Below are 27,552 nucleotides of genomic sequence, written 5' to 3' on the forward strand. Positions count from 1 at the left end.
ACATGTACGTGTTAAGTCAAGATCACAGTGACATGTTTTCATCTTAATACCCTTCTGAAGTCCTTGTTAGCGGGATAACTTTTAGTTGAACATAACCTTGGCTCATATAATTCGGTGTGCTTTTCAGGTCTGAAGGTCAAAGGTGAAGTCGCCACCTTCCACTTTTCTTGCTTGACCAATAACTCCATTTTCCGTGTTACAGGCGGGCGTATGATGTGCTCACCTTAGCAGCACTCTTGTTTCTTATCACAAAGACCTTTGTTGTTAATTTATTTGACATAAGCACTTGATGTTTAATTGTATTTTTTATCCTAGGTGTATGAGAATGGCAGGAATGATGGGGAAGAGACCGTGTTCTTCAATATGAAGGAGGCTTCTAAAGGAGTTCAGGGAGAACAAAACCTCCTCATGCAAAGGGTAAGTTAAATCTGAAAGCAGAAATATACCTGTACTAAAAGATACACCATTGTGACTTGTATGTCAAGCACGATAGCTCGGTCGGTAGAGCAGGGGTTTGGGATCCCGGTGACTCGGGTTCGATTCCCAAGTGGTGCGTTAGTGCCCTTTGGTAAGGCAGTTGTCCTCATTACCAGGCCCCTCTGAGAGGACCTTACGCCATTGGTCCCCTGGTTTATTGCTCACAGGCATTCATGCTTTCTTAGCAGTCAGGTAAAAAACCTTGGTATAACATGTTACTGACTCTTGCAAATGAGGCAGAGCCACTATTTACTTTTTTATCATTGATTCGTTCCCTGTAAAAAGAAATAAGATTAAAATAAATGAAAGGTAAAGGTATCATTAGCAAATACCTTGTACGTTGTGTGCATTTTCCCCAAAGTCCTCCTGCGAAAAGGATTACTTGGAGCTTTTGGTGGGCATAATTGCCTGTCATGATAATGACTTCAAGCAGGGTGTGGTATTGTCTAGATGTGTATATGATGGTTGGCCTATGATTACTATGTTTAGACTACAATCCAGTCCCACCTACTTACTTTCTTGTACTCCTCTCCCACACAGCTCCTTGATACCATAACCCGTTGGGTGAGACCGGAGCAGAATACGACAGCTCTCAGCACCATCGTCACCAAGATCTTCAATAACAAGGGCAAGGAGATCACCAATGTCTATGATCTGAAGAACGATCAGAAGGTCTGGCTGTCATTCGGAGAGCCATACAGAGACCCTCATGGTAAGAGAGTTCCTTCATGAAATTTTTATTTTTGTCAGTACCAGTGGCCACTGACAAATTAGCTTGCGTCAATTTTTTCTGGAGAATAATTCAGATTTAGAAATAAAATTTTGAATTAAATATTTGAAACATAGAGTGATTTTGACATTGTGAAATGCCGATATGTTTTGATTATATGGTTCAGGAGGCTTTTATGAATCCTGCTATTTTTTCCCCCATTTTAAATGCATTTTGGCCAGAAACGTGTTTCTGCTTGGGAAATAAACAAACATTTTTCCCTTTCTTTTTACTTGGATTTCTTCCACCCTTTGGGGTTTTCGAGAAAGAGCCAGGTTGGTTGTCTGGCTATGTAATGAGTTATAGCCCTTGTTAAGCATGTTAGAAATGCGTTTGGAAATGGTTTTAGAAATGTTTTTCCCTAACTGATGTTGACAAACACAGCCATTTTGGACTGACCTTTCATAAACTCAATCGGTCAATACTGTATTCAATTCTCCCTGTATGATGATATAGAAAATGTTAGCAGTGTAGATGGTAATGATTGAGCTGGTAAAGAAGAGGATTAGGATGATGATGGTGGTGGTGGTGGTGGTGGTGGTGATGATGATGTTGATGATGTTGATCATGATGATGGTGATGATGATGATGATGATGATGATGGTGATGATAATTAGGTAATGGAGGATGTTTATGATAATCACAAGGAGGAGGAGAAGGAGGAAGAGAAAATGATGATAGTGATTTTGATGATGCTGCTGCTGATGATGGTGGTGGTGGTGGTGATGGTAATGGTGATGATGATGGTGATGATGATGATGATGATGATGATGATGATGATGATGGTGGTGATAGTAATTAGGTAATGGAGGATGTTTATGATAATCACGAGCAGGAGGAAGAGAAAATGATGATAGTGATTTTGATGATGATGGTGGTAGTTGTGATGATACTTGTTAATCAAAATCATATTTTATCTTCCCCTCAGTATACTGTCTTCAGCTGACCTTAGATAAAGCGATAGGATACAAGGATTACTCCCAGGCGTATGGAGAACCTCAGAGGGTGGTCGTGAGGGAGCCACTTCTTGCTGACCAGATACCGGAAGGAGGAGAAAGGTACGTAAAGAATCCTGACCATGGTCCCCGTTTCATAAAGACTTGTTACATAGAAGTAAATGTACGGTTTCTATAACGTGTTTACTATCAGCCAATCATATTGATGGATTTCAGTAGTTTTTAACAAATTTGTTATTAAAACAGGTTTTATGAAATGGGCCCCAGGGGCAGATCAAGGATTTACAGCGGGGTGGGGGCATTTTGAAGAGAAAACACTTCAGAAACATGACAGTAATTGAATAACTGAAAAGATTATCACCACTTACAGGAAGCATGTTCATGTACAAAGTCTTTTTACAAGCTAAGATGTAATTGGGTACAGAGTGGAGGTTTGATGCCCTCTTACCTGAGCCTTCCATCAACTTCTTAAGGAGAGCAAAGTCCTTTGAAAGTGCTTGTCATTTTTCCAGTTCATTACTACATATAATATGAACACACACGTCCTGAAACTGTTTTGTTGTTGATGATTTGAAATTAGAATAGAAGTTAGAGGTTTTTGTTTTATAGGATTGTAGGAATGCTTTTCATTGTGTTTTTCGTTATTCAATCTTTGGCCAAACAAATTGCATTTCGTGGGAAATTGATTAATTAAGTTCACTTGAATTCTGTCCTCTTGTGGATTTCTGATAGATTTGTCAGTTTTCTGTATCACGTTGAGTGCTTTTTTTAGAGAGGTGAAAAACCCATCCTCCATAGTACCAAAACTAACACCAGACTTAATATTGTGCATTCACTTGACCTTTAAACTCTGACATTTGACCCATGCAGACACACATCCTGGATGATCCGTGACATGTACCCTGAGGAGGCGTTCCAGGAAATCAACGAAGACACACCCCTGGAGTTGAGGGAGAAGGTCAAAGAAGACATGAAAGTTCATGACCTTCACCCCGATGCACACTTCCTACAACATGAGGTGAGAGGCTGAAATTTTGAAGTGTGTTGTGTGATGATGATGAGGATGATGAATATGATGATGATGACGACGAGGAGGGGTAGGAGGATGAATATGACAATCATAACACTAAACCATAATGATGATTATGATGATGATGAGGAATATGATAATCATAACACTGACAATAATGATGATGATGATGGTGATGATGATGATGATGATGATTTATGACTATGATGATGGTAATGATGATTATGATGATGGTAGTTATGAAAATGATGCTGAAAGTGGTGGTAGTGATGTGGTGATAGCAATGATGACCATTAAATTTACATGGCATAACTGTTTAAAAGAAATACTATTAGTCTGTTATTTATGAACTCCCTGTAGTAGAGTCATTACAAATATAAAAGGCCAATCATGTGTAACCTTTCTTTTCCAGGATGATGAAAGTTTAATGTTATATCCTGAGGTGTCCGTGGCTGAGAAACAAAAATCCTCTAAAGTCTGGCCTGTCAGGGCTCAGTCCTGGTGCATCAATGAAGTAAGTTGACTTCTTCAGCTGCTCCTTTTCCTCTTCTGCTTTCCCTCTTCTCATTATCATTCCTATCTTCTTCCTCCTTCTCTCCCTCTTCTTATCCTTTCTACCTTTTTTCTTCTCTTTCCCCCCATCATTCTCCTCCTACCCTCCTCCTTCTCCTCTTTCTACTTGTCATTTTCATCCTTCCCTTCAACAATCTCCTTTTTTATGAAAGATATTCAGTTCAAGCAATGAATTATAACTTTTTCTTTCCTAACTTGGTACATGTATTTCTATCTTAACCCTCTCTCAAACCGAGGCCCTGATCAAAGCCAATTTGAAATTTGAATAGTTCTAATAATGAACTGTAGCTTTTCTCTCTAACCTGGGTCAATAACACAAAGATTAGCGATCAATCACTAAATAATTTGACCAACCAATATCAATGTTACACACGGATTAGGTTTAAAATATTGAGTGACCAATCGGTGAGGTTCTTTCATATTGCAATTCATCGCAAACCTTTGTGTTACGAAGCCCTGGGGAGTGTTTCATCAACATTTTTGCCCGACAAGTTGTCAGATCTGACATCTTTCTCTGACTCTGATTAGCTGTCGGATAAAATGGGACTTGTCGGATAAAACGTCTGACAAGTCCTTTCATGAAACACGCCCCTGGTATCTTGATTCTATCTCCAATCCTAGGATGGTGTTATCTACAGCAAGTCACACCCAAAGTTAGCTCTCACCCTGATGTTGAACCGTGGCCCTGAGTGGGAGATTGATGTCAAGTTCCCAGGGAGTTCCAATGAGACTTATGGGATACCTGTATGTCTCCTTGAGAGGTAAGCATGGAGGGTAATTCTCATTGAGCGGCTGTTGTTTCCGAAAGTAGGGAATCTTGCTATGTCGGTTTCTGAATCGCATAGTTGCTGTGCATCAGCTGAATGGGAGTTAGTGAAACCATTATGTCATGGTGAACTACATGGTGGGAGAAAATAGGAACATACCAGGGCCCAGTCTTACAAAGAGTTGCGATTGATCCCATCAGTCGCAACTATGGACGGCCAGCAACATCAACATGTATTATGCATGTTTGGTCAAAATATTTTCCAACTATGATGCATATTTTATGCATTCATCATTTTCTTGAAATTTACTGTACTTCTCTTTGTTTACAAAGGACATTGTGCAAATATCCTGGAGAGAAAAATTATGACACTGATGGATTTCCATAGAGTAACTCTTTGTAAGTCGGGGCCCAGAACTTCCCATTGCAGTATTACTTTCTTACTTACTTTCTCCCTCATTCTGCTTCTAAAGGTCTGGAGTAAAACATTTATTGAAATCTCACATTTTATCTTAGTTTGTGATTGGAATGTATAATTACTAAGTGAAGTTACCCGTTTGGATTAATATGCATTTTTTTTACCATAAATCGTGCACAGGTGAATCTGCCCAGGTCATATCTTTGGACTTCACCTAACAAATAGTTGCAATTGATCCTCATCAAACAGAAATTGGTTTGATCTTAACTTCCCATCTCTTGAATACATGTACACATTTAGATCTATTGTATTGGGTTTTTGTCTCACCTGCGAAGCAGAGTGAGACTATAGGCGCCGCTTTTCCGACGGCGGCGGCGGCGTCAACATCAAATCTTAACCTGAGGTTAAGTTTTTGAAATGACATCATAACTTAGAAAGTATATGGACCTAGTTCATGAAACTTGGCCATAAGGTTAATCAAGTATTACTGAATATCCTATTAAAGTTTCATGTCACATGACCAAGGTCAAAGGTCATTTAGGGTCAATGAACTTAGACCATGTTGGAGGAATCAACATTGAAATCTTAACCTGAGGTTAAGTTTTTGAAATGTCATCATAACTTAGAAAATATATGGACCTAGTTCATGAAACTTGGACATAAGGTTAATCAAGTATCACTGAAAATCCTGCATGAGTTTCACGTCACATGACCAAGGTCAAAGGTCATTTAGGGTCAATGAACTTTGGCCGAATTGGGGATATCTGTTGAATTCCTATCATAACTTTGAAAGTTTATGGATCTGATTCATGAAACTTGGACATAATAGTAATCAAGCATCACTGAATATTTTGTGCAAGTTTCAGGTCTCATGATTAAGGTCAAAGGTCATTTAGGGTCAATGAACTTTGGCCAAATCGGGGGTATCTGTTGAATTACCATCATAACTTTGAAAGTTTATTAGTCTAGTTCATTAAACTTGGACATATGAGTAATCAAATATCACTGAACATCCTGTGCGCGTTTCAGGTCACATGACCAAGGTCAAAGGTCAATGAACTTTGGCCGAAGTGGGTGTATCAGTTGAATTACCATCAAAACTTTGAAAGTTTATGGATCTGATTCATGAAACTTGTACATAAGAGTAATCAAGTATCACTGAACATCCTGTGCGAGTTTCAGGTCACATGATCAAGGTCAAAGGTCATGTAAGGTCAATGAACTTTGGCCATGTTGGGGTTTTTTGTTGAATAACCATCATATCTCTGTAAGTTTATTGGTCTAGTGGACATAAGAGTAACCATGTATCACTGAACATCTTGTGCGAGTTAGAGTAGTATTCAAAGTCAGCACTGCTGCTATATTGAACCGCGTGATGCAGGTGAGACGGCCAGAGGCATTCCACTTGTTTACCTAAATTTTACAAATCTTTGTAAGATGAGGCCCAGGTATCTGTTTGATCGAGGCAATACAAGAGTTATGCATTCCAGAATGTGTGCTTAAAATTTCTTTGACATTAGGGAGTTACATGTATGTGATTTATTATGGAGTTATGTATAAGGGAGTTAATGTGATGTATAAGAGAGTTATGTGATGTATAAGGGAGTTATTTGATGTATAAGGGAGTTATTTGATGTATAAGGGAGTTATGTGATGTATAAGGGAGTTATTTGATGTATAATAAGGGAGTTATTTGATGTATAAGGCAGTTATTTGATGTATAAGGGAGTTATTTGATGTATAAGGGAGTTATATGATGTATAAGGGAGTTATTTGATGTATAAGGGAGTTATGTGATGTATTAGGGAGTTATGTGATGTATTAAGGAGTTATGTGATGTATAAGGGAGTTATTTGATGTATAAGGGAGTTATATGATGTATAAGGGAGTTATTTGATGTATAAGGGAGTTCTGTGATGTATAAGGGAGTTATGTGATGTATTAGGGAGTTATGTGATGTATTAGGGAGTTATGTGATGTATAAGGGAGTTATTTGATGTATAAGGGAGTTATGTGATGTATTAGGGAGTTATGTGATGTATAAGGGAGTTATGTGATGTATAAGGGAGTTATGTGATGTATAAGGGAGTTATGTGATGTATTAGGGAGTTATGTGATGTATTAGGGAGTTATGTGATGTATAAGGGAGTTATTTGATGTATAAGGGAGTTATTTGATGTATAAGGGAGTTATATGATGTATAAGGGAGTTATTTGATGTATAAGGGAGTTATTTGATGTATAAGGGAGTTATATAATGTATAAGGGAGTTATATGATGTATAAGGGAGTTATTTGATGTATAAGGGAGTTATGTGATGTATTAGGGAGTTATGTGATGTATTAGGGAGTTATGTGATGTATAAGGGAGTTATTTGATGTATAAGGGAGTTATGTGATGTATTAGGGAGTTATGTGATGTATAAGGGAGTTATGTGAAGTATAAGGGAGTTATGTGATGTATAAGGGAGTTACCGGGCATGTGATCTATTAGGGAGTTATGCGCTGTATGAATGGCCAACATGCATGCATGTGTTAAGTGTAACTGATTTTCTTTTCTCTTGTTACAGAGAGGACCGTATGGATGGCCAGCAGTGGGTTTTCCTAAATGACGGAAGAATAGCAAACTGGGTAAATACACTAGCATCCTAAAAAAAAATCACTCTGCACCTTGATGTACCACATAAGTTGATTTTTATATTTTAAAGGACAAGTCCACCCCAACAAAAACTTGATTTGAATAAAAAGAGAAAAATTCAACAAGCATAACACTGAAAATTTAATCAAATCGGATGTAAAAAAAGAAAGTTATGGCATTTTAAAGTTTCGCTTCATTTCACAAAACAGTTATATGCACATCTCAGTAGGTATGCAAATGAGGGAACTGATGACATCACTCACTCACTATTAACGTTGGATCAAATACTGAATATATTTCCTCATCACCAATTACTGTTTTATGCGGTCAACGGGATGCTACATACATCCAGATCATAAACATAATTTTTTCTTAATTCCAGGCAAATCAAAGTCTTCTGCTGACCTTTGTTGAAGCGCCCTCTAGTGATGACCAGCAGGGAATGGAGATGACGTTATCAGGAGGGGGAGGAGGGGGCAATGAGGGAATCTCAGCCAGTGATTGGCTAGGAGATAACAGCCAAACTAACCAATGGGAGGACGGATACGGGGCGGAGCAGGAGGAAGGTGACCCGCCCAAGCCGGGGTTCAAAGGTCACAAGTTTGTACTCCTGGGTATGGAGAGGCTATCTGATAAACATAGATGGGCGAAGGCACAGAGGTAGGTCATTATCATATTACAAATGATGCACAGGCTAGAGTGGGTCTGTAATAACTGGGTGCACAAGTTCACTTTGGCATGGTTTAAGCTCGAGAGTTGATGACTTAATGTAATTCCACTTAATGGCAATTATTTGTGAAAACAAACATAAACAAGCAAGAACCAAAATAAAAGTCATTTATCCGTAATTGTGCAACTGTATTGTTTTATTGTATCATTGTGTATGGAGTGGAGACAGGAGAACCTGTCAACCTGGTGTCAACAAACTCTATTATTATATCGTCTTACTTCTTTTATTCTATCTTTGTATCATTGTCCCCTTGTATCATCGTGTCTTTGTATGGTATCACTGTAGATGGGCCTTGAAGCAGGAGAACCTGGATCGCCCGAGAGAATGGCGTCACAACGACCTGATGTCAACGAACCCTATGTGGAACAAGTTAGCCTACTCCTGGCCCGTCGATTGGCGAGGGGACATCAATAAGAACTTTGATTGGCCGATGGAAGGGTACTTCATCGCCTATGCCCCGCCCATTAGGACTAAAAGCTCCGTGGGTGTTCTGGAGGATACCAACGAGGAGTACAGAAGTGAGTTTGAGGGGGAGTTTTGCTTTCTATGTAGTCCCACGTCATGATATTCATGGGCTTATTTCCAATTTGTCTAATGCCATTTCTTCCAATTGCCAACTCGTCTACTATCATTTCGTCTAACATCGGTTCGTCCTCTATCCACATGGTCTAAATACCAATTCGTCCACTCACCATTTCGTCTAATAACCAGTTGGTCCAATTGCCATTTAGTCCATATATCATTTGGTCTAATTGGACTAAGTGTTAATTGTGCAAAATGAATGAAAATTAAATGAACATTAAACCAACTTGTTATGAGACAAAATGGTCATAGACAAAATGATGATTAGACAAAGTGATGATTGGACCAAATGGTTATTGGACTGAATGGTTGTTAGACGAAATGTAGATGGATGGAATGGCATTAGACTAAATGAAGCTAGACCGTGTGGTGAGTTGACAAGTTGACAGTAGACAAATTGGCAATTTACTTTCTCATGTACTCGGTTGGTTGCAGCTGACAAAGACATTATTTGATACTTCAAACCTTCATTGTTTTGTTCACATGATAACAAATAACCAATTGAGGAATTAAATTTCTTTGAATAAGTGCTCTTGACATAACTTTAGACTGTGGCATGAGTTAAAACAGAGTTCAGAAAATGTGGTTTTCTGCCTGAAAGAACAGATTTACATGTATTACCAATAGATGACAAAATAATTTAAGATTTTGTACTCTTATTTTCTCTTTTTCACAGCTGTTCCCTTGAGACTAAGAGTGATGAAGAATGGAGAGAAAGATCTTAACAGGATGGCATATGTAGTGGGCCCAGATCTCACTAATGTAAGTAGCCTTGTGATTGGCTCAGAAGACAAAGATGTGAATACTTGTGAATCACTATCCAATCAGAATCAAGCTTATATATTGCTATTGGTTCTCCAAAAGATGTCATATTCGCTCCAGATCTCACTAAAATAGACTTGAGAATGGCTTAGGAGACAGTGGCCCGCATTCTGAAGTCGGGTTTAACATAAACTCAGGTTTAAAGTTGTGGTTTAAGTATGGATAACCAATTGTTACATAAATCACTAACAGTTGAGATATCATATTTCAGCTCATTTGGCTCTCAAATCATTCATAATTATCTAGGAAGTATAAAAAGACGATTGTCTTCACCATGGATGAATCACGAAAGAGCACAGCAAACATAAGAAACATACAACTTAATAAACATTTTGACACTTTTGGCTTCCCATCTTTTTAGCACAGTGGTCTAAGTTAAACCTGACTTCAGAATACGGGCCAGTGTGTGCATGTCCGTCATTGTCCAATCCGAGTTGAGCTTAGATACATGACGCAAGAAGATCGCAAGAAGATGGCACTTGTAGTGGGTTCAGGGGGGCGTTTCATGAAAGGGCTTGTCCGACGTTTTATCCGACAGTTACCATAGGAACAGTGCCCCTCAGCCAGTCAAAATCATGGTAAGATGTCAGATCTGACAACTTGTCGGATGAAAATATTGATGAAACGCTCCCCAGATCTTTCTAATTAAAGTAGCCATTTGATTGACTTAGGAGGCATAGATGCATGTATCATGTTCAGGTCAAACATTACCCAATCAGAGTTGAGTTTATATTGAGAATATGTACATTCTATTTGAATGTGAACAAGAAAATCTTTATGATATTTTATTGTAATACTGCTGATTGTTAATTTTAAGAAGTCATAATTACACAAACTTGGGGAAAAGGGATTAAAGGAATTATTTTATTGTGATATTTTTTTTTCATTTTTGCTCAAGATGATGAAGGATTTGAATCGAACAGCTCAAAATGGAAAGCGACCTCACAGGCATCGGCGGTCAGGATCGAAGAATAAGGAAGATATTGCGGCTAAAATAAAGTCAAAGAAAGTGAATCTCAAGCAACTTGAGTTTCAACTGGTAAGTATGATTCAAAGTGGTGATATGTTGATGTGCTGCTGGTGGTTGTGATGTTGATGATGATGATGATGTTGATGATGATGATGATGATGATGATAATGATGATGATGATGATGATGATGATGATGATGATGATGATGATGATGATGATGATGATGATGATGATGATGATGATGATGATGATGATGATGATGTTGATGATGATGATGATGATGATGATGATGATGATGATGATGATAATGATGATAAGGATGATTATGATGATTATGATGATGATGATGATGATGATGATGATGATGATGATGATGATGATGATGATGATGATGATGATGATGATGATGATGATGATGATGATGATGATGATGATGATGATAATGATGATTATGATGATAATAATGATGATGATAATTAGGTAATGGAGGGTGATAGTGATGAGGAGGAAGAAAGAAGATGATGATGAAAATGCTTTTGATGAAGATGATTATAGTTGTGGGAGTGGTGATAATGATGGTGATGGTGATGATGATAATGATGGCGATGATGATGATGATGATGATGGTGATGTATGATGATGGTGGTGGTGGTGATGGTGACGATAATGATGGTGGTGGTGATTGGGATGATTGAAATGATGTCAATTCAAATCGTAGTAGTGATCATTCTCATCATGATGATGGTGGTGATGGCGATGGTTATAGTGGTGATGATGATGATGACGAAACTGATGATATTGATGAGGATGATGATGATGATCATCGTGATCGTGATGACAGTGACAATGATAGTGGTGACAACGATCACAGCAAAGATAAACCAGTGAATAACCCTCATCTACCAATTTCGCATCAATTTAACACACTCCTTCTCCACAGTTCTTGGACAGGTGCACCCCACAGCTCAACCTCCCCTTCGCAGCCCGGCGTCTCTTCAACGAGAACGGCAAAGAACTCACCACCTTAGAAGACCTTGATAGGGATGCCTTGGTCTACGTGAGCAGCGGTGATTCCTGGCTGAACCCCAAGCTAACCACACAGCAGCAGCAGAGGAGGATGCTTCTGGCGTCTCTAGCTGGCGACATCGATGCCATCAAGATGTATTGTGCACTCCGAGACCCAGGTGGTAAGTACAGTCATGCGGAATTCACATTTTCAAAGTATGCAAATGAATTGATGTATTTCCTTGAGAGAACACATGTTGAGTGAATGCGATTTTTTCTCTCATTTTATCTGTACCTCAAACAGCTAACCATATATTGTGCTAACCATCTATTGTAAAAATATTTTGTCTATCTTATTCTGAATCTCCCATTCAAATACTATTCGCAATCTGGACCTAATCATCTTTAGGGCAGTATTTCTTTCCTCTCTTTCTCGTATCTTATTATAAATCTCTCATTCAACCGTTCGCAATATATTGCACCATATTATCTTATATGAATCTCTTTCTTCCAATAGCTATGTGCCTTGAGGTTTCTGGCGCCCTTGGAGCTGGCAGTCCCCTCATCGTGAACTCTTGCTGCCTCAGCGATGAGGATAGAGAGAAGCTAGCCCGAGGACCTACCCCAGAGCAGCCCCAGGATGAGCCACCGCCACCAGGAGATCCCTATGAAAATATGAGGTAAGCCGACACAAGCAATGGCAACTGTAGGATAAGTCAAACTTTGTCAGGTAAAACGTCTGACAAGTTCTTTCATGACACACTCCCCTGGCCTTTTCTCTCATTCATAAACTGTACATATTCAGATTTCCATTCAAAGTCATGTGTATTGAATTCTGTATTGCCTTTTTTTTTCTTTTACAATGAAGTCCCATATATTCAATTGTGTGTAATGTTCTGTTGCAGTGCTACTCTGACCTCTGAAAAATCTCTGACCTCTTTTGTGAATTATATAAACTATACTTCTTGAGATTTCCGCTTGCAGTGACGTTCCACATATGGAATTCTGTGTAGTGTTCTGTTACAATGATGTCCCAGATATTCACTTCTGTGTTGTGTTTTATTGCTGTGCCCACATGATAGCAGACCAGAAACAGAAGGGTTTGAAGTTGCCTTAGAACATTCTGAGCACTTCTGTTATTCATCTACCTTACATGCATGTATTGAGATTTCCATTTGCAGTGATGTCCCACATAATGAATTCTGTGTAGTGTTCTGGTACAACAATGTTCCACGTATACACTTCTGTGTTGTGATTTATTGCAGTGCCCACCAGAAAGCCCACATGATTGCAGACCAGAAGCAGGAAGGTTTGAAGTGGCCGTGGGAGAAGGTTCTTAACATTGGTCTTGAGGAGGTTTCCGATGCTAACAACCAATCAGGAGGCGAGGCTGACGGATATACCAACCCAGACCTTTATCATAAACTCAAGTGAGCATATAGTTCATGTAGCAGGGTGATTTAATCAAGTTTGTACGTTTAAGTCATTGTATTCAGGAGATTTATGCAATCACTTGTCTTTGTTTTTTTTTCATGTGAAAAGTTTTAAGGTTCTTAACTCAGCAAGGAAATTCTCTAGGGTAACAGATGATTTCATCTGATTATTGTGAAAAGTTTTAAGGTTCTCAACTCAGCAAGGAAATTCAGAAATGTAACAGATGATTTCATCTGATTATTGTCCCACCTTCTGAGCAGAGCGAGTCTGTAGGGGCCACTTTCCAGGCATCAAAACTTAGACCTTTGTCAAACACCCCTGGTAATTCCACCAGCATTCTGTTACCAACTGGATATTACAATAAGTCAAGAGAAAACCTTTTGTTGCTCTGTTTCTTTCCTTACCAACTACGATTCATTTCTCTTCATTCATCCTTGAAAGACCTAAAGCCAAGTCGCCCCGGCCCGCCAACCCTCGTCAATCCCACCAGAGGTTCATCTACATGGACGGTTACATTGCCTGCAAGACCACGCCCTATCTGGTTCTAGGTCCTCTAGATCCCAGTACGGACAGCTCCCCGGTCGTACTCTGTAAGAAAGATGCTGACAATGCCTACCTGAGGTGGACCATAGGTGATGATGGGTAAGGACTGCAATATTTGTCTTCCTTTAAAATCACATGTGCATGACAATTGTACATGGGCAATATTTTGAAAATATGGTGGTGAAATTTTAACCCTTATGTGGCTAGGGGCTGATTCATCCCCTCTTCTTCATCAGGTTACATCTGCCTCCTTCAGGGTTGAAGATTCTTGCAGATTCCTTCCCCCCCCCCAATATTTTTCGCAATAAATCCGCCACGCAAAATGTTCTGACTACTCTCATCACTGAATTCTTACTTTCAAGTCTTGAGCAACTTTTGGGAAAAAAAATACGACCCCAGGTTATGTAGTTCAGAAATTAAGAAATATTTCATAAGTGCATATCAGTCAAAAATAGTTGCTTGAATGCTTAAATTTGTGTGCAAATTGTGTTTTTAACCAAATAAGAATGAATCGTTATTTCGAATTTACTGATTAAACTCATTTCTATCCTGTTTATCAGAATAAAGTCCTCGACGACTTATCCCTCCCTAACACAACGTATCATCATTATCATTCTGTCTATTAGTCTGATCAGATGCAAGGCCAACGAGGACCTGGTCCTGACCTGTTCCCTTCCTAACGCAACTCCGGGTGACGGTTCACCCCCTCCTAGCCTGACCGGTCAGTCGGTGGTCCTACAGCCGGTCAAGCCTGAGAAGAATGGTCGGGCTAACCAGATCTGGGCCACAGAGAAGGAGACTGGGTTCATATTTGGCATGGCAGCAGAGTTCAGAGACAGGGGTAAGTAAGCTCTGAAAATTTTCAGTGAAATTGTTGATTTTGATTGGGTCGGAAGTCCTGTGCCCCATCTTACAAAGAGTTAAGATTGATCCGATCAATCATGCATGTAACTCTATGGAAATCCAAAAGTGTCATAATTTTTTTCTACGAAATACTTGCACAATGTATTCTGTATGCAAAGAGAAGTGCAGTGAGTTTTCAAGAAAACAATGAATGCACGAATATACATCATAGTTAGAAAGTATTTTGAACAAACATAAATAATACATGTTGATGTTGCTGGCCGTCCATAGGTGCGATTGATGGGATCATTTGTAACTCGTTGTAAGACAGGGCCCAGGTCTCTGACTATGTACATGTAGGGTATGTTCCTAGATGGCAGCATTTGAGTGCCGAGTCTGACAAGCTCTCAAGAAAATACATGTGCCAGGATCCTCCACAACAAATTTATCTTGCCTATAGCCATCCATCAGCAAGGAGAAACTTGCTGATCATTAGGACTGGATTCGTCACTGAGCTGAATCTGGTTAAAGAACAAGCCTAGTGCATGTGTGTGATGTATTATCTTTTGTGTGTATTGTAATCGGTAACTAAACTCAAATTTGCTTGATTTTATTCCAATTTTCTTTTTTCAATCTATCTTTCACCCATGCAGAAATCACAGCAGCCAATAGAGCCAATGTCTGCACATTTGCAATCGCCGACTCGGAAGCGATAGAACAGCCAGTAAGTGAACACATTGAACATAAATCCGATATCTCAATGGGGGATTTCAATTGATGATGTAGGTGTTGGTGTTAGAAGTACAATTTCGATTGTTGTCTTTAGCTTCAATACCTCATAAGGGTTTCCAAAATAAATTATAGTGATGGTCAACATCTAGCTACATTCATCTTAGGACCAGCTCGCGTTTCTGCTGCGAAAATTGACCGAAGGCCAGAATATCAATGCTAAGCACTTTGTTTCGATGGAGAAATATAATTTATCTTTTTCATACCTGACAAGGTAGTTCTTTGATAATCAAAACCATTTGCTTAAATGCTTAGCACAGTCTCAAAAGTCAGAGTGGATATCATGGAAGACATTCTTGGAGAAGTGGGTGTAATTATCTGATTTTCGAGGCTAGAACTATGGTTACAGAATACCTGTCAGAGTACTTTGGATAGATGATATAAAAATGGAAAGTTGTTTTGATTATGGACTTTGAAAAGCCTTTTTGAATAGCGCAAATTAGTGCAGTTTGAAATGCATTTGAGCCAGAAGCAAGTTTCTGCAGTAGACATAAATGCATAGGTGAAATGAAATGCGTTTCCAAACCAAGTATGCACTCGTGTTTGTAAAGCCTGTGGGTTCTTTAGTTTTTAACGACATGATAGATAATGTGAAGCGTCATTTTACAACTCCTATTGATTTTACTTGCATGGTGCTACAGGATGAGTAGAGTTTCAAGAATAGGTTGTTCTTCTTGTACTTACATGTAATACCTGACATTATTGATTCTTCAGTGAATGTACCTAAGCTTGTACTGGTATTCATGATATATTTGCACTGTTTTCCTCCAAGGGCTATACAATGAAGGGCAATAACAAAGAAGAGCCACCCATGACGGTATGCCTCGCCTGCTCGAGAACACTGAGGGCGCAATATAAGCTGGACAAACTGAGCCAGCCGACGTCGTTCAGCTGCTCGGTTGGAATCGCTCAGAAGGAAGGGCAGAAGATAAAGGGGTGTCTGCAATTCTTAGGAGGCAAGGTAAACAAGAAACGATAAAAGAAATACAAATTAGTAATGATGATGATGGTGACGATGATGATGATGATGGTGGTGGTCGTGGTGGTAGTGGTGGTGGTGGTGATAATGATGATGATGGTGATGGTGATGACAATGACGACGATGATGATGATGATAATGGTGGTGGTCGTGGTGGTAGTGGTGATGGGGGTGGTGGTGATGATGATGATGATGGTGATGATGATGGTGATGATGATGATGGTGGTGTTCGTGGTGGTAGTAGTGATGGTGGTGGTGGTGATAATGATGATGACGACGATGACGATGATGACAGTGATGACGACGATGATGATGATGGCGGTGGTGGTGGTAGTGGTGGTGATAATAATGACGATGATGACGATGATGATGACGACGACGATGATGATGATGATGATGATGACGACGACGATGACGATGATGATGATTATGACGACGATGATGATGATGATGATGAGAGTATTGATTTGATGATGGCGGTAATACTGATAATAGTGATAATAGTAATGATGGTCATGATGATCATTATAATGGTGGTGGTGGTGATAATAATTATGATAATCATATTGAAGATGATGATGATGATGGTAATGGTGATGGAGTTGATCATGGAATGGAAAATGATGATGATAATAATGGTGGTATGATGAAAATGTTCATAATGATTGTGATGATGTGGTAGTGATGATAATAATCATGATTATAATGTTGAGATGGTGGTGGTGGTAGTGATGATGATGAGGACATTAATGGTGGTGATTGTGAAGGTGGGTTGGATGGTGATAAAAAGAGGAAAATCAGCACAAATCAATATTTTCCCGTCAGGTTGACCTATCAGCGTTTGAAGCGACTAATACCGTGGCCCACTACGAAGGTGAACTCAAGCGACTGAGGCAGATGACCAGCGCTAGGGTGATTGCAAGAGAGATATCAGCCTACCAACCGGTTCAAACCGTCCGTATCGTTGCCTACAAGAACGGTGAAGGGCGCAACCAGGCCGGTGTCATCGTGTGTGGCTCGACTCTCAGAGGGGTATGTCACATTTGTAACTATAAACTTGCACATGTTCGCAATTATTGGTACTGCTCTAGAATGTGTGCTTGAAGTGGTTGATTAAGGAAGTCTTATTAATATTACAAACAAAAGGAACTGGGGGGGGCAAAATCAGTTCACTACTGTTCCTTTGTACCTTTTCTTATATTTTTTATGCACTATCAGTGAACTGTTCTGTGATATTATAATTATCATTGTTCCCACAGTCATGGAAAATCCTGGAAAAATTTGTGGTCTTTGAAAGTCTGGGAAAAGTCAAGGAATTCTGTTTTCAAATTTCTGTGGGAACTCTGTGTATGTATTGTTAATTTGTTTGTATTTTGTTTCATTTTGTTGAACGGAAATGAATAAAATCCAATCTAATCTAATTTTGTTTTCTTCTTCAAGCTTCTGGACCAGTGCACCTACGCTTTACAGTTACCCACAGCAGGGAGGCGTATATATACCCAGGATGGCACCGCAATCCTGACGTTATCAGACCTACATACGTGGAAGGTGACCTGCTATGGCATGCAGAATCTGGATCTAGGACCAGATATAGGTTAGTCCAATACATTTCATTTAGAAACAATGTTTTATGTATCATCGTCATTATTACAGACCATTTGACAAATATATTAAGCCCTAAATCAATTGAGCAGACCAATTAGAAAAAACAAATAATCATCTCCCGTAAACTTGGTACACAAAGTATAATAATTAGCCATTTTCGGCATGACGTTGTCTCATAAAATGGCACATGGCGTCACGGTTCTATACCCATATGTCGCGAATTTGGTCTCAAAAGTTGCGTGACACTTCAAAGAAAAAAGTCATGAAACTTTGCAACGCCAGCTCTTTGTGTTCGCACAAATGGTTGAGGGCTGAAGCATCATGCCCCTTCCCCCAGTGCTTTTAGGGTTATGGAAAATCTTGACAGTTTCTTGTCTTTCTACCACAGATACCAAGGATGAGGCGAAGATGAAGAGGGCTATCACAGAGAATTTACGCACCGAACTCTTCAACCGACAACCAGTTGAGGTTTGGGTGTCACAAGGAGAGCCCTTCAAACCACCAGAACGTAAGTAAGAAAGGGATAGAGAAAAAGAGAGAGACACACACACACACAGAGGAGATAGTGAGAAAGAAGGTGAGAGAGAGTGAGGGAGATGAAGCGAGCTATCACGGAGAGTTTACTTACAGAGCTCTTCAACCGACTCAGAGCTGCCAACCAGTACTGATTTTCAGTATTTAGTACTGAAAATGAGAAGAATACTGATGGTTTCGTGCAAAACACTGATTTCTGAAGTTTCAGTCTTAAAAATGTGTTGTGCTATGGTATTTCTTTCAAAATACTGATTTTCTCACCAAAATACTGAAATGTTCGTGTTAAGGTTGGCAGCTCTGCCTGTTGAGGTTTGGATGTCACAAGGAGAGCCCTTCAAACCACCAGAACGAAAGTAAGAGAGGGATAGAGAGAAAGAGAGAGAGGGGGAGATTATTCATTACCATCCAGATGTTTGGGGAGGGGAATTACCCTTGAATTTTTCACGTTAGATAATACAGCATCATCATTAGATTTTTGTTACTACATAAACTGAATTTTCCGCAAGGGTTTCATAATTATGTTTGCTTATATAGCGCTTAATACTTTGTCAGAGGTGAAGATGAAGCTACAGTATATGCAGCATAAGTCAAAAACCAGTAAAAATCCATTACATCATACATTGTATTACCATTGTTTGAAAACAAAATCGAAAATAATAGCTAGCAATCATGGTGAATCCAAGTCGAATATATCTTTAATTTAATTAATTTTTAAGGAGGCATTATTTTGTGCTTTTTGTAATCCCCCGTGTATTTGAACATTGTATTATAGTGATTTTTGATGGTTTTAATGAAGAAATACATTGAATTGAAAATGAAAATCAAATTGAATTGGGTCTTCAAATTTTTTTAGTTTATACATTGCGGGTGAAAAGTTTATTCATGAATGATAAGCGACTTTGTATTTGTTTTGTTTTTTTTTTGTCTCCTATACAGAGGTGGACTACGCACGTGCCCTCAAGGCAGAACTAAGAGAGGAAAGGGCAAAGGTCATGTTGGAGTTGGAGAAAGAGAAGCATGTTTTGAGACAGATGCAAGGTAGACTTTCTTGAAGTTAAATTATATAACAAGATGATGATGATGACTATGGTTTTGATGATTATGTTAATGGGAATTACTACAATGAAAGCAAAAATGATAATGGTAAATGATGATTGTGATGTTGATAAGGATGATGATGATGATGATGATGATGATGCTGATGGTGATGGTGATGATGATGATGTTAATGATTAAGGTGGTGGTGATGATGAGGATGATGCTGCTGCTGCCGATGATGATGATGATGATGACAGCAAGTTGATCATGACCTTGATGATGATTAACATGATGACAATACCAATGATAGCAAACAACCATGATGAGAAAGATATACGATGAAGCTGATGGTGGTTGATGATGATGATGATGATGATGATGATGATGGTGGTGGTGGTGGTGGTGGTGGTGATGATGATCATGATGATCATGATGATGATGATGGTGGTAATGGTTGTGGTGGTAGTGGTGGTGATGATGATGATGGTGATTATGATGGTGATGATGATGATGATGGTGGTGGTGGTGGTGGTGGTGGTGATGATGATGATATGATGATGATAACAGTACTGTCACTGATAACCTAAGATAATTTATCTGTTAAAATGTAATTTTTGTTCTATCAATAGGAAGAAGAACGGCAGGACAGAGCGTCCCTGAGTACGTACCAACCCTCAGCCCTGATGAACCTGTCTTGGTTGAAGGAGGGTGGACCAAGCCGAGCATGACAGAGGTCAAGAAAAGTATCCAGGTCAATCAACTAGAGGTATGATAGATTCGTAAAAATCATATTTTTTCTTTTCTTTTTTTTCAGTAGCGGGCTTCTTTATTCATCGCAATGTCCCATAAAACACTTTCCCCATCAGTTCGATGGTACAGGTATAACCATAAATAATTATGATAATTAACTTTTTTTGTATAATTCTGTCTTTATTATAACAACTTAAAGTCAATTACAAATTTTACAAATGAAGAGGAGCGAACTGAATAGCAAGGTGTGTGGTCTCTCACTGACTGTCTGTTATAAAAAGATACCCTTTTAGATAACTCTTGATAATGCAGAGAATATATTAGCCTATAATTTTGATTACAAAGAGAAACCGAAACGATTTAATGTTTTTGAGAGGAAAAGTACTTGTTTACCTACTTGGTTACATCATTTATTGTGGTATGAATGCGTTGAATAGTGATTTTGGGTGCTATCATTCAAGAGGGCTTTTTTTACAAGAATACCCTCTGAATGTTGCATAATGGGAAGGATTTTTTTTTCTGTTGTAATATCAGCCATGAGTTGTTTTACATGGTAGAAAGAATGGTGATATTAGTAGACTCTATGGCCCGTATTCTGAAGTCGGGTTTAACTTAAACTCAGGGCTAAAGGTCAAGTCCACCTGAGAAAAATGTTGATTTGAACCAGTAGAGACAAGCACAATGCAGGCCTGCCAACTACTCCTTTTTAAAAGGAGTTACTCCTTTTTTTGGAAATTTTTAATATCCATTATATCATAGGGAAAGAAAATTCCCCTTTTTTTGTCCATATATTATGTACAGTCATCTATGGGAAATATGCTGTGACTCCTATTTTGTAAATGAATCACTCCTATTTTGTATGTTTACAGGTTGGTAGGCCTGACAATGCTGAAAATTTCATCAAAATCGGATGTAAAATAGGAAAGTTATGACATTTCAAAATTTCGCTTATTTTTCACAAAATAGTTATATGAACGAGTTAGTTACATCCAAATGACAGTCGATGATGTCACTCACTCACTATTTCTTTTGTTTGAATTATATATTTTTAGGAATTTGGCAATTAGGACCTCCTTGCCTGAACCACAAAATGTTAGTATAATGGAATTTCACGTGTTCGGAAAGGAATGAACCTTCATTTCACATGACAAAGACAAGAAAATCAAAATATTTCATATAATAAAATACAAAAGAAATAGTGAGTGAGTGATGTCATCGGTTCCCTCATTTGCATACTGACCGAGATGTGCATGTAACTGTTTTGTGAAATGAGGCGAAACTTTATAATGTCAATTTTTTTATTTTACATCCTATTTTGATGAATTTTTCAGCGTTATGCTTGTTGGATTTTCTCTTTTTATTCAAACCAAGTTTTTGTTGGGGTGGACTTGTCCTTTAAAGTTGCGGTTTAAGCATGGATAGCCAATTGTTTCATAAAATCACTAACAGTAAAGATATCATATTTCAGCTCATTTGGCTCTCAAATCATTCATAATTGTGTAGGAAGTGTAAATAGATGATTGTCTTCACCATTGTATTCACCATCGGTCAATCAGAAAAGAGCACAGTAAACATAAGAAACATACAACTTAATAAAGAAATGACACTTTTGGCTTCCCATAATTTTAGCACAGAGTTAGACCATGGTGTAAGTTAAACCTGACTTCAGAATATGGGCCTATTAGGTAATTTCTTTAACTGAAGGTCAATCTGTCTCATCAAGATTATACAAATCATGACAAATCTCAATTTGCACATTAGTCAGGTAAAATGTAAATTGTTCCTTTTTTTTATTTTTCATCATCTTTTTAGAATCATCTTTCAGAAGTGAAGGCCCATCAGAAGTCCAGAGACCCTAACTCGTCTACCAAACCCATTATTGATTCCAGTCGCAAACTTTACAGTCAACCAACAAAGGTGAGATTATTGCCAAGGTGCACAGAGAGAGGATGGGGTTTTTTTTTAAAGTGGAGGGAGGAAAGTGGGACTTAGACTAACTGATGCGTGAATTCGACCAATTAGTCCATCAGGAGTCTGTCGCATGAAACTTTTAACCATAAAAAGAACTCTGGCAAAAATACAAAAAAACTATGCCATAGACACGTACACATTAAAAAAACTATGGCAAAAAATTTGCCAGAGTTTTTCTTTTATGCAAGGCCCCAGGGGAACCTTTCGTGAAAAGACTTATTGACGTTATATTTGACATGTCCTGTTTTACAAGAGTTTCATAGTTACAGTGCTTAGCCAATCAAAATTAAGGAAATTGTCGGATCCGATAACTTCAAATGACAATGTCGATGAAACACTCCCCAGTAAGGCCAACCGGTACATGACTTAGATCAATCGTTTCAGTTAACTAACCAAATTTTATTTGAAATAGACGACTGGTACATGACTTAGACCAACTGGTACATAAATTAGATCAACTGGTGGGTGTTTTATAAACTGTTTGTAAGTTAAGAACGACTGGTGATCCTTTATTGTGAAAAATGGTTTCCACCAGTTGTTCACCATTTGTTCTCAAGTCACTGTTAATAATAATAATGATAATAATAATATAGGATATTTATATTGCGCACATACATGTATCCAACTTGTTAGGTGCTCAAGGCGCTCCTATATTACCCGGCTAAGATATGCGTTCACAGCGCACATAGCTTCTTAAGGAATTACTTCCTACCGGTACCCATTTACCTCACCTGGGTTGAGTGCAGCGCATTGTGGATCAGTTTCTTGCTGAAGGAAATTGCGCCATGGCTGGGATTCGAACCCATGACCCACTTTTTCAAAGTCAGAAGACTAATCCACTGGGCCACAATGCTTAACTTATGAACAGCTTTATGAAACACCCACCAGGCACATTTATCTGACTGAATTCAGAGATGCCAAGTTGGGATGAATTTTCAGGAGCCTCCCGATGAAATCGGGAGGCTCCTGAAAATTCATCCCAACTCCCGCCCTTACGATTACCGTCCTTATCCTCCCGAAATTACGATTTTTTTGCATTGATCAAATTGGATTGGAAGTAATACTACATGTATCGTCTGCTAACTTTAGCATGTATTAACTCCATTACGTTCGCTGCTACTACATTCTGTGTGAAAGGTAGAAAAATAAGGAGCAGCGAAAAGCTGGTGCATGTGATATGCCCAACGGGAATCCACTGTGCACCAGGCCGGTAGGCCCGGGAAACTTCGCGAGGCGTGTTCGCTCGCGGCCACTGGATTTGTCGAGTCGTGCGGTGGAATATCGGTGTGTGATTTCGGCGTATTGATGGGTTGATATTGACACACGCTGGCGGAAAATCAACAAAAGAAGACCAAGAAATGGTCTCAGAAGTATAAGACTGAATACAGTCTCCAGTACCTGTGTGTTCGGAAGTCGGAAAGAGGAATTTACCATGCATTTTGCGCAATTTGCAGCGTGGACATTTCAGTTGAGCAGGGAGGTCGTGATAATAATTCGGAAGCACTTAACGTTAGGGAGCAAACGGCATAGGCCTACGGACATTGCGAAGACAAGATCTTCGAGCTCCACTAGTACCCTGTTGTCTTTATTTCACCAAGCAAGGGACCAGCGCTGAGCTTTTCTTTACTGGATTTATAGTGGAACATAACCTGCCTATAGCCGATAGTGATAATTCCTCCTTATTATTATTGTTGAACAGGTACTTCTTTTGACTTTTGTCCCCTCATTTTTTTTTACATGTAAAAATGAATATTTGATATTTTTTATGTTTAATAAAAAAGTGGGAACAATGTTTATTTGAAAACATGTGAAATGCCCCAAAATAAGGGTCAGATTGCACCAGAGAGCATCTAGAAACCCAGAGCTTCCAGGGCCCTAAGGCGGGCCCTGGACCCCGGCCGCAAGGGTCGAGCGCTCCGCGCTCGAGATGTGCGCTACGCGCACATAATTTGGTGGCAGTTGCAAATCCTCCCTAATTCTGATTTCCAAAAGTTGGCATCTCTGTGAATTGTATATGAATGAGACCAAATTGCTATTTACCATCTTAAAATATTTCTATCCTTATTTTATAGAAACGTGTGATGGTGTATAAGAATGGTACCAGCGAGGACCAAGCCCAGTATGTATGGGGTTCATCGTTAGAAGAAATCCTCACAGAAGCTACAGTGAAACTTGGTCTACATAAGACGGCCACTCAGCTCTACACCGCCACTGGGGGCGCTGTTGCATCATTCGATGATGTCTCAAGGGACGACGTGCTGTGCGTTTCTTATAAGGAATCTTTCAAAGGCGCTAAAGGTAGTTCTTTTTTCTAGACATTGTGACTTGAGATATTCTTGTAAAAAATGGGACTTTCGGTGTTACGTTTGATTCATTTTGACTCAGCATTTGAAATGATAATGATTTAACAATAAACCTTATGCATTGACGTTTGCATTAGATTCCAGGGCCGTGTCTTACAAAGAGTTTTCATTGATCCATTTATCGTAACTCTATGGAAATCCATCATAATGTTTTAGACAGGAAATTGGAAAAATGTCCTTTGTAAACCACGGAGAACACAGTAAATTATCAAGAATTCAGTGTATTTACGGATATACATTCATATGTAGAAAAGTTTTGAACATACATGCATTTTTCTATGTTGATGTTGCTGGCTTTCAGGGAAAAAAATACATGGGGGCTCGGGGTGATTTCGCCCCCGAAATGCCCTAAAGAGCCCTGGAAAACTAAAAAGGAGCCCCTGAAATTCATATAGGGTCCAATGTAAACTTTAACACAAATTAGGATATTTGGGCTAGTGAGCTCAAAAATAGCCCCGGAAAATAAATTATTAATTTATTCCCTGCTGGCTTTCCATAGTTGCGATTGATTGGATCAATTGCAACTCTTTGTGAGACGGGGACCCTGATCATCCAGGACCTGTGACATAAAAGATATAGTCCATTGTACAAAGAATTTCTCCGACAAATTGTGTACAAAAATTAAAATAGATTGTAAATATTAATTTTACCTCTTTGTGTTAAACATGCCAGTAAAAAGGAACCAAGTGGAGGTGAAGCCAGACTGGACTTGTTACATATATGAGATACAATCGTTCATAAAATCAATTATTATTATAAGTCTATGATGAACCATGTACAAAAAACTTGCATTCAATCGTAAAGATCAATTGTTTATCTTTGTGTTACACACTCCCAGGAAGGAGAAACCAAGTCAAGGTAAGGCCAGCCAAACTGGACCCGTTACATACATGTATATAAGATCAAATCAATCATAAAATCAATTATAATTATAAGTCTATGATGAACCATGTACAAACAACTTATGATCAACTGTATGTCTTTGTCTTACACTCCCCCAGGAAGCAGAAACCAAGTGGAAGTAAAGGCAAACTGGTCCAGAGCGCGTAAAAGGGACGGAGAGTCAGCTACTGATATCATGATCACAGCTAATACACATCCTAGCATTGAGGTATATAGGCTTTTTCTAAAGCAGCGGCGGTATTCTGATAATTAAACCTAGGTTTAAACCTAGTCTGATATAAAGATAAAAATATCGACTACACTTCCATTGAATGCGGCCCTTCATCCCATTTCTGTTACATTTTTGGTGATTATAATGTATCAATTGATCCACCAAAATTCATTATATTCTCTCTTTTTGGTGCTATTCCTCCCGTTTCAGGAGTCAATTAATTTCTTGACAACTTGTTTGCCACAGGATAATAATAAGTTTTGATTGGTGGATGAGTTGACAACTTCCACTCCATAAATGTGTGATCTAAGTTAATGCAGGTTTCACGTAACCATGGCTTTAAGAATTGCAAATTACCCAAAGTAAAGATATACTTTGATGTTCAGGTAGCCAGAGAGCTTCACCGTATCCTCATTGTGTCTGTTAATTTGAAAGAAACAATTCTTCATTTGTGTTTTCTTGATCAGGTGGACCCGTTTGGACCTCCAGCCCTGGCCCTTCCTGCTCCTGGTGATAAATGAACCAGAGAAACAAGAGAGGGGAGTAGACACAGCAAGCAACGGAGACCTAAAGGGGAAGTTCACCCTGACAAAAAGTTTATTGTAAAAATAGCAGAAAAAATAATAAAAAATATTGGTGAAGGTTTGAGGAAAATCCGTTAAAGAGTAAGAAAGCTATTAGAGTTCAAAATTTTGGATTTGTGACGTCATAAACGAGCAGCTGCCCCATGTGTTATGTAATATAAACTGTATGAATTTCAAATTTTGTATGGTTCCTGATGACTTAATTTTGTTTTCTATTCATGATCGGGTGTGAAATGATTTGTCTATTGATATACAAAAGTTACAGTGAAAACCATTTTCAATTTTCTGAGAAAATGACATTTCATTGATTTTTTACCATTCGCTATGTAGGAATGCTGCTCGCATATGACGTCACAAATCAAATAATTGAAATTCTCATAACTTTATAATCATTTGATGAATTTTTCTCAAACCTTCGGCAATATTTTTTACTATTTTTTCTGCTATTTTTACAACAAAGTTTTCTTCAGGGTGAACTTCCCCTTTAAGCTCTGTAGATTACTATCAGCCTATCAGATTGATGGATCTCAGTAGCTTTTAACTGTTATCGCAAATTTGTTGTTGCAACGGGTTGTAAGAAACGGACCCATGGTCATGACAATTTGCCATGATAATCAAGTATTTTGTGATAGTCATCACTGGGAAAACCAGACCTAATTGCTTTGACGTAAGTGATTTTCTGACTTATTGATTGAAGGTTGACTTATGCAGACTTAACTGTATTACGAATACCAACCATGATAAATCATACATGTGCATGTACTAAATACTGCCCTTACGGCAAATGCAGCATATTACTGGGAGTGGGCTATAAATGGGTGATTTTTTGTTTTACTGTGGGAACAGTTTTTTTGTGTTCCTTTTACCTTATCTCAACATGCATAGAAATAGAGAAGTTGTGGCCAAAACTGTGATTTTGGGGGACGTTGGCGGCCATTTTGGATTTTGGCCCGGCACACTTTTTTTTCTCAGACCCAAGACAAAAAAATATTGTCATTTCATGTTGAGATACATTACAAGGAATAAAAAAAAACTGTTCCCATATTGAAATTACCAAAAAAGTATTTTTGACCCATGTATACATGTAGCCCACTCCTAATATTACATTTTCTTCGCATGACACATCCAGTTTTCTGAATTATTTGGGGTTAAAGCCACTTTTCAGTAACTGCAAATGCAGTATCTACACTGATCTAAGGATTTCCCCATGGAAAAACGCATTATCTACATTTTGCAAAAGTTGAGGTATAATTTGGCATTTTATTTTTTT

At 38.6% G+C, this 27,552-nt stretch overlaps 1 protein-coding gene across 1 annotated transcript in view; it reads left to right on the forward strand.

Annotated features, from left to right (window-relative positions):
• The window catches only part of LOC121421121 (doublecortin domain-containing protein 1-like), a 42,102-nt gene extending 15,877 nt beyond the window's left edge, over nucleotides 1-26,225 (forward strand). Inside the window, exons 13-39 of the mRNA XM_041615759.1 lie at nucleotides 316-417; nucleotides 1,018-1,189; nucleotides 2,175-2,304; nucleotides 3,073-3,220; nucleotides 3,645-3,746; nucleotides 4,427-4,566; nucleotides 7,558-7,618; nucleotides 8,008-8,285; nucleotides 8,641-8,873; nucleotides 9,614-9,699; nucleotides 10,658-10,798; nucleotides 11,671-11,917; nucleotides 12,253-12,415; nucleotides 13,001-13,165; nucleotides 13,611-13,811; nucleotides 14,339-14,553; nucleotides 15,209-15,279; nucleotides 16,117-16,305; nucleotides 17,149-17,355; nucleotides 17,764-17,917; nucleotides 18,317-18,436; nucleotides 19,399-19,500; nucleotides 20,130-20,266; nucleotides 22,063-22,167; nucleotides 24,294-24,519; nucleotides 25,586-25,695; nucleotides 26,166-26,225. Of these exons, the coding sequence (XP_041471693.1) occupies nucleotides 316-417; nucleotides 1,018-1,189; nucleotides 2,175-2,304; nucleotides 3,073-3,220; nucleotides 3,645-3,746; nucleotides 4,427-4,566; nucleotides 7,558-7,618; nucleotides 8,008-8,285; nucleotides 8,641-8,873; nucleotides 9,614-9,699; nucleotides 10,658-10,798; nucleotides 11,671-11,917; nucleotides 12,253-12,415; nucleotides 13,001-13,165; nucleotides 13,611-13,811; nucleotides 14,339-14,553; nucleotides 15,209-15,279; nucleotides 16,117-16,305; nucleotides 17,149-17,355; nucleotides 17,764-17,917; nucleotides 18,317-18,436; nucleotides 19,399-19,500; nucleotides 20,130-20,266; nucleotides 22,063-22,167; nucleotides 24,294-24,519; nucleotides 25,586-25,695; nucleotides 26,166-26,219 (4,059 nt within the window). The 3' untranslated portion in view covers nucleotides 26,220-26,225. The remainder of the gene's footprint in view (nucleotides 1-315; nucleotides 418-1,017; nucleotides 1,190-2,174; nucleotides 2,305-3,072; nucleotides 3,221-3,644; nucleotides 3,747-4,426; nucleotides 4,567-7,557; nucleotides 7,619-8,007; nucleotides 8,286-8,640; nucleotides 8,874-9,613; nucleotides 9,700-10,657; nucleotides 10,799-11,670; nucleotides 11,918-12,252; nucleotides 12,416-13,000; nucleotides 13,166-13,610; nucleotides 13,812-14,338; nucleotides 14,554-15,208; nucleotides 15,280-16,116; nucleotides 16,306-17,148; nucleotides 17,356-17,763; nucleotides 17,918-18,316; nucleotides 18,437-19,398; nucleotides 19,501-20,129; nucleotides 20,267-22,062; nucleotides 22,168-24,293; nucleotides 24,520-25,585; nucleotides 25,696-26,165) is intronic.
• Nucleotides 26,226-27,552: the final 1,327 nt, after the last annotated feature.

Source organism: Lytechinus variegatus, chromosome 9 (genome assembly GCF_018143015.1).
Source record: "Lytechinus variegatus isolate NC3 chromosome 9, Lvar_3.0, whole genome shotgun sequence".
NCBI lineage: Eukaryota > Metazoa > Echinodermata > Echinoidea > Temnopleuroida > Toxopneustidae > Lytechinus > Lytechinus variegatus.